The sequence below is a fragment of the Quercus suber genome, unplaced genomic scaffold (genome assembly GCF_002906115.3).
Source record: "Quercus suber isolate HL8 unplaced genomic scaffold, Cork oak 2.0 scaffold_481, whole genome shotgun sequence".
NCBI lineage: Eukaryota > Viridiplantae > Streptophyta > Magnoliopsida > Fagales > Fagaceae > Quercus > Quercus suber.
This window is the reverse complement of record NW_027069932.1, coordinates 277,013-291,522: the sequence shown is the minus strand read 5'-3', so window position 1 is coordinate 291,522 and position 14,510 is coordinate 277,013. Positions and strand designations below refer to the sequence as shown.

Here is a 14,510-nt window from a genome sequence, read left to right as displayed (position 1 = left end):
ACAACTACCATACATCATTTGTAAAGGAAAAACCAAACAGCTTGGCAACCTAATCTGTTCTGTGTTAGACAGCACCTTTAAGATAATATATCCGACTGTTTTGTTCTTATTACAGAATCTGAATCTAAATTCCCAAATTTTTGAATGTTTACATAAATTTATGATATTTTTCACTCATTTTTATTGTGTCCATGCTTTAATTTAAAAGATATTGCATTAAACGACGTCGTTGGGTTATTTTGGCATTTTAAAAGGTGCAAGAGTGGTGGAGAAAGTAGGGGTAGAGGTGGAGATAAAGGAATATAAGTATGAGGAATTAGTTAAAGCCCTTGAAAACTTTGAAAACAGGTATTATATCTTTTTATTCTTTTTGTTTGTTTATCTAATTCTTTGACTGGATTGAAAAGAATTAGATTCCCATAGGTGTATAAAATTTGTTAACTCTGACAAACTTTAGTAGTTTTGGAAATCCTTAAACATTTTTTGGTAGTTATAAATAAACAGTTAAGTTCTTTCTCAATCTAACATTTTAATCTATTTAGATTTTTATAATTTTGGGTGCGTTATTGATGGTTGATATACATGCCGATTTGTTTGGTTTGTTATCCACTCATCCTGTAACTCCTTTGATATCCTTGCTCCAGGAGGTATAAAGCAACGCAAGAAAGCTTGGCGAGCTAAAACTTTTAGAGTTACCTCCTTTCCAATCAAGTCTAAAATCTTAACAATTTATGCTAGGTTTGTTAATTCTGCTTCCAACAAGCTCCCTCTATGTTCTTGATATTTGGTTCTTCATTTTGTGAATTTTAATTATTTTTATTTTGCTTCATTCATCTCTCTTCAAATATTACGATTATTTGTTGGTGATATTTTTGCATTATGGTGTTTTTAAAATAAGGCTGCTTTTGAATCAATTTGTATCTATGCTAATGGTGTATATATTGAGAATTTTAATAATAAAGGCATGAAAGATTTTGATAAAATCATGAATCTTAACTTTTGTTGAGGGCTGCAAAAGTAGGAAATGAAAATTCTAGAATTTTGCTTTTGTCTGCACAGTTTTGCAAGGCAGAAGCTTATGGTGGGGGAGCTTTAGTTGTAGAGCAGAGAGAAGAATGAAGCAATCCAAGAGATATTCTTTGTGATACAGTGTAGAGTCAACAACAATATGCTTGCACTTGTTTTCTTATATTTAATATGATAACTTAAACAAGTCTTATGAAGAAAATTACTTTTATTGATAAAATATAGTTAGTGAAGCTGCCCCTAGCAATTTAATAAGATTTTGTTGTTGATTTACAAAACTCTTTGAATATTATGATCATTTGTTATTAGTGCATGTCATATATTTTACTTTCTGATAGTGTTGCTTTTAAATGTGATATGTAATATTTTGATTTGAAATTTTACACTTTTTGTTGTGAAAGCAATAACCAGTGATAGAACATCATATTATTTTTCATCTACTCAAATTGTAAATCACAGCAACAAAAAGTATGTAAGCTTCTGCCTAGAATGAACATTGTAAATTACTTCAAATGAGCAATAATTTGTTTTGTTGGCAGGTTAAGAAATATTTGACAAGGTCACTATACACACACACACACACCTACCTTGGTTGACCAACTCAAATCCTAATGAAATTTGTATATTCCTTTTTGTGTGAGTTATTCCTTAAAATCCAAAATGAAAAGGTTCATTTAAGTTGACTAAATTTCTCTCAACCCGACAAAAAATGCATTTAATTTGATTATAAAAATATTTAGCATTTCTAAGAACTTTCTTGTGCATCGCATGGGTTAGCGACTAGTTTATTTTAATACTATTTAAAAATACACTCTATATTCCATCTCTCACTTTAGCATATTACTCATTAACATAGTTGTTAGTATTGTATGATATGCAATACATATTATATCGTGTACAAAAGTTGCATATCATAAATACTCGTGAATCATCTGATACATAGGTGCATATCGTATGAATTGTATTGTATCGGTGAATTATACGTATCGTATGATACATAGACAAGTGGGTCTAAAATTAGTTTTTTTGTTAAAATTTGTGATTTTATTTGATTCAAACAAATTGTTAGACTTTTTTAACACAAAATTATTGGGAAACTTAATTTAGTTTTTTTTTTCTTCCCTCCTACAAAATTTAGAGTATACTCATAACACTCACTTTCATATGTGCAAATTTATTTTCTATGCTATTAATAATGTATTAAATGAAAATATAATTATTTTTTTATCATAATTATTATGAGTCTAAAAGGCTAGAATGGCAAGAAAAAAATATAAAGAAAAAATTATTAGAATAAAAAAAAAATAGTAAATTTTGATAACAATGAAGAAAATGTCTATGAAAAATAATTTTGCAAGATGCTGAACATGATGATAACATTGACTTAGATGGAGCTGATTGGCCAAGCTGATGAAAAGATATTATTATTTTGGTTCATATATAATGTATTATCACTTCTTAGTTTAATTAATTGAGCATGCATGTTATTAACATAAGTTAATTTGATTTATTTAGTTAGTTTTGTTAAATTTTATTCCATAAGTAATGATTAAATTGGTCATTAGTTGAATGTATTTCAAATTTATAATGAATATACATTTTATATATGTATATCTATAATTATTTTATAATTTTATTAGATGTTTGTGTATCTTATGATAAACAATTCGATACGATACATAATATAGAAAAATAAAAAATCGATATACAATTTGATAACTAATGGAAATAATATAAACACCCACTAAAATAATATAAAACATCCACCCATTAGTAACAGAAGAGAGAGTGAGAGGCTATGTTGAGAGAGAATAATAAATAAACAAAAGCAAGTAGCAACTTGCTACAACGTGAATGCTCTAAACACAATTTGAATGCTAAAAACACAATGTTAATGTGAATGCTCTAAACACAATGAATTTGTTGGGAGAAAATGGGCTTTTATCTATTTTTTTTTTTAATAAAAAATCTAGCATTTTGCCCAATTTTCCAAACTAATTAGGAAAATGCCCCTATTTTGAAACTCAATTTTCTAAAAATTGAGTTTCAATTTAAAACTCGATTTTTGGACAATCGAGTTATAACAAACTGAAAATTAAAAAAAAAAAAAATTGCATGGAACTCGAGTTCCATGCAATTTTTTTTCTTTTATTGGCCCATACCTATAGCTGCGTTCAAGGAGCCCTATAGTGGCATTTTAAATGGAACTCGAGTTCCATGCAAGTTGTTTTTTATTTTATTTTATTATTATTATTTTTTTAAAGTTTGATCGCCCCATGCCTATAGTTGTGTTCAAGAAGCCCTATAGTGGTGTTTTAAATGAAACTTGAGCTCCATGAACTCGAGTTTTATGCAAGTTTTGTTTTTGTTTTTGTTTTTGTTTTTTTGTTTTTTGTTTTTTGTTTTTTGTTTTTTGTTTTTTGTTTTTTTGTTTTTTTTTTTTAAAAGTTTGATCGCCCCATACTTGATTTTCTACAAATTGAGTTTTACATTGAAACTCAATTTTCTACAAATCGAGTTTCAAAACAGGGGCATTCCCTAATTAGTTTGAGAAAAAGGGCAAAATGTTGGAGTTTTTGCGCGAAAGGGGCAAAGGCCAATTTTCTCCGAATTTGTTGATTTAAAATACTTTTGGTATTTCTTGTGCCAAAAATAGCTTTTTGACTATTTTAACACAATTAATATGAATGCTCTAAACATTAGCTCCTAAAAGGACATTATGGGGGTAGATGTTGCAATTATTACACCAAAATTGATCTACTACAGTCTAATAGTGGTGGTACCTTTCCATTTCCGACTATTAAGGTTGGATTATTTATTTCAAGTGAAATTCTCTAATTTTAGGGGGGAAAAAGGTATAAAAATAAGAGTTAGGACCAGACACATTAAAATGCAGACACATGTCTAATTTTAAATGTATTTTTGTATCTCAACGTATTTAATGTACTAAGAGCATTGACATTGGGCATGGTAAAACCCTTAATATTGTAAATTTATAGCATGAAAACCATAAAAGTGTGCATTACTCAGAATTGTAATTGTAAAAAAAGTTTACAATTGTGCTACAATACCATCTTATTTATAAGATGGTATTGTAGTAAGATGGTATTTTAAAGAAAATATATTTTTTTGGGTTTTGGGTTTTATTTGGGTATTAGGTTATATAATTTTATTGTGTAAATATATTATTTTAATGTGTTGTATGGTAAAATAAAAGTTAAGATATTGAGTGTATTGTAAAATAATATAGTACAATAAATAAAGTAGTTTTTTAAACAATAAAATGATATATTTTCTAATACTGGATGCTAATACTCTAATGCATCGAACACAAGCCATATCCTACAAATACAATATTGACACTTCCTAATGTGTCATTGTCACGTAGGCCAATCCTACTCTCTCCAAGTACTATAGTAGCTGGAGATGGAATCTAAAAAGCCGTAAATTCACTTTTAGTCCCTAAACCAATTAACGTGTGTTATTTTAGTCATTTTCGTCAGTCAACAGAAGAAAATAACTAAGGTGACTAATGGAGGGATTAAAATATTATTAAAAATTCACTGTAGAACTCATCACTCATGCCACATCAGATTATAATTTAAAATATTTATTTCTCAATTTTAACAAAAGAAAAAATATGAGTTAAATTTAAAAAAAAAAAATAAGAACACACCAGAACATAAGAACAAGAACAGAAACCTAGAAACCCAGATTTGGATCAATGTAAAATGATTTCAAAGTGTAAAATATTTTCAAGTGAAAATATTTTTTAGAAATGAAAATGATTTCAGGTGTTTGGTCACATCACAAAAAATATTTTGGAAAATATTTTAAGGTGTTTGATTGTGTTTCTGAAAATCCTCTAAAAAACACATTCTCTTACATTTTCTCAACTTCCAAACAAATATTATAATAGAAAATCTGAATATATAAACCAAATCAACAAAAGAACATAAACAAAAAAATTCAGTCTTCCTCAAAAATAAGCATCTAGCGTGAGAGAGGGAGAGGGAGAGGGAGAGATAGATTGAGAGAAAGAGAGAGGTAAAGGACCACAGATTCTTAGACAAGTAGAAAGCTCCTGCTATCAGCATCCTTGATCAAACCGAAGTATCCTTGATAAACCAAAGAAACTTCCTTAAAAGGAATGTGCCTGGCCCAATTTTCACTCATTGGTCTTTTCATTGGAGGTTTTTATTTTCTATTTTTTAAATTGGGGGCTTTTTTTTTTTTTTTTTTGATTTGTCATTGGAGGCTTTAAGCATATTTCCATAGCCCCAATCCCCCCAAAAAAAAAAAAAAAAAGTTAAAGCAAGTCTTGGTCAATAATTTTTTTAACCCAATATTTACGTTATGATCTGCATAAAAGCTAAAGGGTATTTGCATTTTGCAGTATAAACAAACTACTTCCTTACTTCAAGCTCTAACTTAAGAAAGAGCAAGAAGAATGGCTAGTTTAAAGGTTGGAGAAAACAGAGAAATCAATACAGACCTAATCCAAAAGGCTTACTCTCTTGCAGTGAAAGCTCACAACAAGTCTTCCCAAAAGTCATATATTCTTGAGAAGACTGGTGGTTCATCATATGTGATCTTTAGCTTTCCTGGATATTGGTCTGAAAATGACTGGTATGATGGAGAACCTTTTGGAGAAACCAAGATTAATCTTGATTTGTTTCCTTCTCTTAGAAGTATAGGCATTGATGAACATGCCAAGGTCAACAAAGTCTTTCTTCAGAGATTTGTTGACAAAATCTCGAGGAACCAAGATTTCAGAAAAGAGGTACATTTTGCTCTCTCTCTCTCTCTCTCTCTCTCTCTCTATAATTTTTTTTTTTTATTTTTAAATTTCCTGACCACTTGCTTGTTCCTACTTTTGATTCTTCTATCATTTGCTTACATTTTTTACACCATATATGCATTTGTAATGGATAAGAGCACTACCATCAGGTATGCCAAATGCCAAATATGGCATTTGGCACACTAAACACCAAAAACCAATCCTCACTAAACACCAAAAACCAATCCTCATCAAATATTCCAAATCTCAAAAATTTTGCCACACCACTACAGTACCGTCTCAAATATGAGACGGTATGGACATCAATGCCAAAAATATTTTGGCTTATTTTATTTACTTTTCTCTCTCCTCCCATCACATATCTCTCTCTCTCTGTGTGTGTCTCTGTCTAGTTCTCTCATTGCCCTCTCGCCACGCCGATCTCACCACAACACTGACCACCACGCCACGCTGCCGAGCTTTGTACCATCACCACGCCATGCCACATTGCCAAGCTTTGTACCGTCACCACGCCACTCCACATCGCTGAGCTTCATACCGTCCACCATGTCATCGGAACCTCCTACCATCAGATCTCTCTTAATCGACCTGCAATGGTGGGTTTTGTTTTTGGGTTTGTTTGATTTGGGATGTGGGTTTGTGCCGGTGGATGTGGGTTTGTTTGATTTGGTGGATGTGGGTTTGTGCCGATGGTGGTTGTCGGTGTTGTTGCGGCAGTGGTGGTTGTGGGTTTGTTTGATTTGGGATGGGTTTTGAGGTTTGTGAATGTGGTGGGTTGTTGTGGATTATTTATTATTTATTATTATTATTATTTTTTTTAAGCTGGCGTTGGTGGATGTAGATTTGTGTCGGTGGTGGCTGTTGGTGCTGTTGCAGTAGTGGTTGTTGGTGGCTGTTGTTGTGACAGTGGTGGTTGTGCCGTTGTTGTTGTTGTTGTTGATGATGATGATAGGGAGGAGTTAATATATTATTTTAATGTGTAGAATTGAAGTATAAAACAACTGATATATGGAATATTATAAAATGATGTGCTAAAATAATAAAATAGGTTTTTGGTGTGTCAAAATGACATTTTTTTTATAAAACAACTGATGAGAATGCTCTAAGGTTTGGTGGAAATATAATATATGAAATGTTTAGAAATTAAAAAAAATAGTAGTTGTTATCTACTTTGTCTGAAAAAATGGTTGCATATTAGCAGTAAAAGGTTGAAGCCAGATTAATTTCAAAAATACTAATTAGTATATGTAAAAATGATTGACATAAAAAAAACATAATGTTTTTTTTTTTTTTTTTAAGTGAGAATTTATTTTTTCGTGCTTGGTGTCAATTTATTTTTGTGTCTAATGTTAGAGTTGAAGTATAATATAATCATTATTATGTTTAAGGTACTTTGTTATTTAAGACGACTCATCACACGTGCAAAGTGCATGCAATAATACTCTTATTTATTTATTTTTGTTTAGTGCTATAATGTTTAAAAGTGACATATAATACTCCTAACTATTTGTATATTTCTTTTTTTAAGAAAAAGATAAAGTAATGTAGAATAATGTTAAAAATGAGATAGAGATAGTGTCTTAAGATTTAGGCTGAGTGGAGAAGATAAAAGAAAAAACCTAAAACTTAGGAATAGTATATTACCCTTTTAACCAATTTGTATTTTTTAATTTAAAATTATTTAGCTAAAAGATAAGGGTATTTTAGAGATTTTAAAAATTTGTGTGAGAGTATTTTAGTACGTAAAATATTGAAAGTTGATACCCAAACATGGAATCATGTTATTAATAGTATAGAAGTATAGATGACTAAAAGTAAGTATACTTTAAATATATAGTAAAAGATATAAATAAAAATAATTAATATATAGTCATTAATAGATGAAGTTAAAAGAGTAATTTTAAGATATTCAAACAAGTTATTTTGATGACTTAAAAAGTAAAATAAATTAATAAGAAGTATTAAAATTATAAGAATATACTCAAAAATCTTAAATTTTTTTATACAAGCCTTGATTTTTATTAAATACTCTAGTTTGTAACATCATGCATATGCATGGATACATTTAAAGATGTACAATAAGATGCATAATATAATTCTATATATATAATTGAAATACTATTGTTAGTCATTTTTATATTTTGTTAACTCTTTAAAAAAATTTGTAAGGATATTATTAAGTATAAAATGTAAATTGTCCATTTTTTTAAAAAAAATTATTGTGAATCACTTTTTTATTATTCTATTTTATTTTAGACTCTTTGATTTTTGTACTTAATAACTCACTTTAATGAATATTTATGATGTGGCCCCACATTTGATTCTAAAATTAAGAAATAAAACTCTTTGAGAATAAATAATTTAAGACATATGGCACAAAATTGGAACTCTAATTTGAAATTCTAGTTTGAGTTTTTCTCACATTCACCTATTATTATATATATAGATTATATAAATTTATTTTGAATTAACTCAAAAGTACTAAATGTTTATTCTTTCTATATTACTTAATATTTCAAACTAACAGAAGGTGGGTTTATTGCCAAAAAAAAAACATTTTTTTTATTCTTTCCATAGAAGGCTTCATAAAGGGTTTTTTTTCTCTCTTTCAAGGAGTATGTGTATATGTTTTTTTTAGAAGTGATGATTGTACAGTAAAAGAAGAGGGAAAAAAAGAGAAGAAAAGAGAAGGACAAAGAGGTGGACCCGCAAGAGAGAGAGAGAGAGAGAGAGAGAGAGAGAAGAAAAAAGAAAAAAGAAAAAAGAAAAAAAGAAGAAGGTAGAGAGAGTTTGGTTTTGTCATGGCCCTTATGATTTTCAACTTATTTACAAAAAGAACATTTAGCAACATTACTTAAAAAATTAAAAAACTAATATAAATAAAATTTTAAAATACATGTTTTAAGCACCTTAATTTGAGAATTGTAACTCAAACACCTAAAATAAAACATCGCTACCAAACGTTTTTTTTTTTACCCATAGTTTTTAGTGTTTAAACACTTAAAGCTGTTGTTTGAACATCACTATCAAACAGGCCTTTAATCCCTTTGTATTTGATTTTTGATTGAGTAATTGCATCACTCGTTTGTATTTGATTTGATTGAGTAATTGCTTGGATTTCCATCAAGATTACTCAGTGTTTTTTTGTATTTTTCATGTAAGTGCTTAACTTCTATTTATATTTATTGGCCTAGATTTGCATGTTCTTTATTGTTATTGTATTATCGAAGTACCTGTTGTTTTGTTTGTTCTAACTGACAAAACACCTATCAGTATAGAGAAAGAACAAAAATCATGAACAAAAGCCATTTTAACGGCATTGAAAGTCTATTCATTACAACACCTATAAAAGTTTTATAATAAATAAAACCCAATTGAACAAAAATTCAGTTCCAGTAGAGGCCAGGTCTTTATATAATATCCTCATTTATTGTTGCTGAATCAAAGTCTTCTGAATTGAGAATACCAATGTGAATACCAAACCCATTCGAGAATACCAATGTGACTCAATTTTTTTAAGTAAAAAAATACTTGTGTTCCATATTTGGTCACGCATATGTAGCTTACTATTTTTATTGATTTGCCAATTGCATCTTGCCATTACAGTAAAACCCTTCTTTATTTTTGCTATTATTTATGGACTCCACTGTACTTTTTGGTACTATTCATAAGTCTCATTTTACTATTTCAGCTAACTTTTACCTTTATTTACAGTATTTTCAGTAAAAAGTTTTCAATTTTAGCAAAATAAGCGGATCCTAAACAGACTCTAAGTATGTTAGGATTCAGCTTGATTTGGCTAGGAACATGGATAGTTTCAAAAGGCTTTTTATTTATTTATTTATAAGTCTAGTGATATCATTTTCCTTTAAAAAAAAATTGGATAAATTTTTTATTTTATTTTATTTTTTATGGTTTGTTTTGAAAACATGGATTAGTTGGAAAGTGTACTATTTTGTAAGTGTTTTAAAAGGAGTTAGAGATATATTTTTACCGAGTTGTCCTCAAGTTTTTTTTTTTTTTTGGTTAAACCTAAGGTTTAGGGGTATTTTTGAACCATAAAAAAGTCTAGTCTAAAGATAGGAATCCTCATTAGAGATAGTATAGATAAAATTATTAAAAAAAAAAAAAAAAAACCAGATGTGACTGAATATGATTATATCATTCAGGTGGAAAAGGCTAAGAATGAGAAGAAGCAAATAGTGTTCACGGGACACTCCACTGGTGGTTCAGTTTCCACCCTCGCAACAATTTGGTTTTTGGAAAAATACTGGAGATCAGATGCCTCAGCAACCTCACCTCTTTGTCTGACTTTTGGATGTCCTCTAACCGGTAACCATATATTTTCCCATGCTCTTAGGCGTGAGCAATGGGCTCCATACTTCATTCATTTTGTCATGAGATATGACATTGTCCCACGGATCTTGCTTGCTCCTATCTCATCAATTAAACATGAATTTCAGCCAATTCTCCAGTTTCTTAATCCAAAATCCACCCGTGCTTCCACTAACACACCCCCGGAGGCTTCAAATTTCTATACGAATGTAATGAAGAATGCATCATCTATGGCAAGCCATGCTGCTTGCAGCCTCATGGGGAACACAAACCTGCTATTGGAAACCATGACAAACTTCACAACATTAAGCCCTTACAAGCCCTTTGGAACATTTGTCTTCTGCACTGGGAATAGAAAACTGGTTATCTTGAGTAACCCAGATGCTATTTTGCAACTACTGTCTTACTCCTTTCAGTTGGACAATGAAGCAGAATGTTTAGATGTTGCCCAAAGAAGTCTTCAACAACATTTCAGCTATGGGAATGAATTGAAAGACTGCTTTAATAAGCTAGATGCGCTTTTGTTGGAGTCATTGGAAAAACTTCCATTATCTGCAGACTCTACAACTGCAAGTAGTGATATTACAACAATTAATGCAGCCTTGAAGGACCTTGGCTTGGTAAGTTCTATTTCCTTTGCTTGTTTCAACAAATTCTGAAATCTTGAAATCAATCTCTTTTTAAAAAGTAATTAAACATGACTTGCAGTAGAAGATACAAAGAGAATAAAAAAAAGAATTTCAATGCTAGAAAATATGTTGAATTTAGAGTACAACTCACAAAAGAATCTTCTTCGTCTTTTCTTTGTGCTTATTTCCTGTGTGAGGTGTTCTAGAGCATAAGAGCTAGATTGTGTCTTTGTGCTGCTGGAGAGTTAGAGAAGCGGAAGATTGGAAATAAGAATAGCATTGATCTCAAGAAGGCAGATATAGCAATGAAATACCTAGAAGACTACAAATTGAGTTGTGGGCGTCAAGGCCTAGGTTGTTATGATGCCTTCAAGATTCAAAAATCCACCGAGGATTTCGAGGCTAATGTGAAGAGACTTGAGTTAGCAGGTATATGGGATGAAATTATTGAAATGTTAAAAAGGTATGACCTCCCGGATGCATTTGAGGGTGAGAAGAAGTGGATAGATCTTGGAACAAAGTACCGCCGCCTTGTTGAGCCCTTAGATATTGCCAACTTCTATAGACACTTGAAGAACGATGTCACCGGACCTTATACGGAAAAGGGCAGGCCAAATCGTTACAAGTGCACACAAAGATGGCTTGAGCATGCTCAGAGGATGCCTGCTGGATCTTGTGGAGAATCATGCTTTTGGGCCGATGTAGAGGAGCTGCGCATTAAAAATAGCAGCAAAGAAGGGTTTGCACCATTCAAAGATAAGGTTTTGCAACTAGAAGAACAAGCAAAGAAATGGATCAACGACAAAGTGTTGGATAAAGATGTGTTGATGGAGAATTCCACCTTTATGGTATGGTGGAAAAAACAACCTGAAACGCACAAGTTAGCATCTTGCATTAAAGATATAGAAGGATTCAAGATTACAAGTGTCTAGCATGTTGATTTCTTAATTGGCTACTATCAATAGCCTGTAATTGCTCAGCTGGTTGTTTGTGTGGGAGTTTTTTTTTTTAATCAAGAGTTTGTGTGGTTGTTTGTAACATATTTCTTGTTTCAATAAAATTTAATCATTACCTAAAGAGAAATTCTGTTTTGTGTATGCTCATCCTTGTATTGAATATCAATTCATGCACATTAAATTGGGAAAAAACTTATTCAACAGAACCACCATCCAATTCCAACCTCAAGGTGGCATCACTATTTGATTGATTGGTAATACTTTAGTGTTCTTGTGATTCCTCCTTCATATTGAAAAGTGCCACGTGTTTCTTATATTCATTGAAAATTTCATGGACCATGCTACTATATTTTATCCAAAAAATAAAACAAGAAATTGAGAATGCTAACAAACTTCAGGCACCCCTCTCTAATGGGTTTGGCCAACAAAGTTATATGCCCTATATATATATATATATATTGAGAGAGAGAGTTTCAACTTATGACATTTGCTCTTGATGATAGCTTTTTATCATCAAACCAAGATACCCATCAGTTTTTGGTGTAAGCGGAGATTGAACCTCAGATCTCTTATATAACCATCAGAGATTTTACCAGTTGAGATAACTAGAACCCACAAGTTATATGCCATATTAAAATGTGAATAAAACTAGTATTTGAGCATAAATGAATTTAGTTCGATAAATATGTAATAAGATTACAACATAAAAATATACGAACATGATGTCATTATTTTTAGAAGATAAAAGTTGTTATTTGGTTGTATATAACATGCATGAAACCAAAATCCACCCTACTTAATCCCAATTTCGATTATCGCACCTGCACACTTAGCAAAAGGAGGACAATTATCTTCTACTAATTCAGAATTTATACTACATATTTTCCTTTCCACCTCTAGACTCTCCGAGCACTTTTGTACATGGAAAAGCGTCAATTAAGCAACAAGACTTTTAGTTTAGACTAACTAATATTCAATGAGATGAAAAGGAAGTGATTGCATGAAAACTCATATTCAATGAGATGGAAACTTACTTGCATTAAATTAATTCCAATGTCACAAACTTTGACTTGATAGTTAATGTAATTGCTATGCTATCCTTAACACTCAGTCTCCCTCTCAGTCTTGTTCTCGCTCTTGCTCTGTACTCTCCCTCTCGCTCATGCTCTGTACTCTCACTCTCGATTTGCATCTTTAGTTTGGAATCATAAGGTACATTCTCCTTATCTCAATATTTGTTTGAGCATTTAAGGGTTAGGGTTATTTGTGGGTATATGCCGGTAATTGGGATTGAGATTAATTTGTGGCGATAAAAACTTGTTAGGGCTTCATCACATTGATGCATCGTATTATGTTGTTGTTCTAATTAACAATTTCTATATTTTATTCAACTGTTGTGATTTTGATAACATGATAAGTTTGCACTTTCTTCAGTGATGGATGCTCTAATTTGTTTGTTGAGAGAAATTTTGTTGGCAAAATTCATTGTCCACTGCTAGGGGAAGTGAGGGAATGGCCAATTTCGTATATTTAGAAAAAAAATTTATAATTCGGGAAATTTGTTGGGATTTTAAAATTTTAGATATGTATCAGTGTCTCCTTTCAATCCTTTTGGTTTCCATGTTTATCCTGTGTTTGGGTTGGCTTCTAGGATGCATATTGTTGTATTTTATTGCTTTTAAGTACAATGGGCTATTAATCACCTTTAATTTAGGCCAGATATGGACCCACATGGAGCAGGACCCTCTGTCCAACCTTTGTTGACGAGGCAGCCTGTGCATTGTTCAAGTTCGCTTTAGGATGCTCCTTCGGCAGGTGAGTTATGCACTTGTCCAAAATCGTAGTGTAGTAGAAAGATTTTTCTTACTATGCACTTATCCTTTGCATTGGCATTTAAGTTTGAAGCATATTTATTACGTGCTTAGTGAATGCTATTATTAATACAATGCTGCTCCATTTGCAGGAAGTGCTAGGTGTATTGACTTGTCGTCACTGATTTATAAGTGTGCCAAAAGGTGGGTTAGATCCACGGATTGTCGCTTTTATCGCAGATGCGGTGTTAGAGGGGCTACTTTGGGTCCCAAATATAGACCTTAACCTTGCATTGATCATGGCATTGATGGAGAGATGGCGGCCGGAGATGCACTCATTCCACTTGTCCCACGGTGAGATGACCATCACGCTATAAGATGTGGAGGTTATAATGGGGGTACCTGTAGATGGCTTGCTAGTGGTGGGATTTACCTATATGCAAGATTGGGACGACCTTTGCTCTGAATTGCTAAGGCATAGGCCGCTAAATAGACAAGTTGGTGTTGGTAAGAACACTGTAGTGATGGAAAGGCCGAGGGTAAAAGCGTGTTGGCTTAAGGAGCGGTTTAGCAACCCTCTCTCGGCTAACGTCACTGAGGTGGTTGTACAGCAGAATGCTTGGTTTTACATACTAGGGATGTAAGGTGGTATGCTGTTTATGGACTAGTTTGGTGAACGGCTCTCAATTATGTATTTGCAATTTTTCAATCTAATCAGCAACAAAAAAAAAAAAAAAAATTATAGTTGGGGCAGTGCAACACTAAGTTGGCTATATAGACATTGCTGTAAGGCATCAGAGAAGACAAGCAAGCATATTGGCGGTGCACTGCTATTGGAGCAGTTGTGGGCGTGGGCGAGGTTTCCACACATATGTCCTGTGATAAGGCATCCACACTAAGCATTGCCATCAAGTCCACTTGCTAACAGGTATATAGGATCTTAGATAGTTAT

At 31.8% G+C, this 14,510-nt stretch overlaps 1 protein-coding gene across 1 annotated transcript; it reads left to right on the top strand.

Moving 5' to 3' along the window:
• The first annotated feature begins 5,439 nt into the window (after window positions 1-5,439).
• Window positions 5,440-11,948, top strand: LOC111999308 (protein EDS1). Its single transcript, XM_024031433.2, has 3 exons — window positions 5,440-5,809; window positions 9,997-10,782; window positions 10,998-11,948. Exons 1-3 carry the CDS (start codon window positions 5,477-5,479, stop codon window positions 11,721-11,723), a joined length of 1,845 nt encoding a protein of 614 aa, XP_023887201.1. The 5' UTR covers window positions 5,440-5,476; the 3' UTR covers window positions 11,724-11,948.
• The last annotated feature ends 2,562 nt before the right edge of the window (window positions 11,949-14,510 follow it).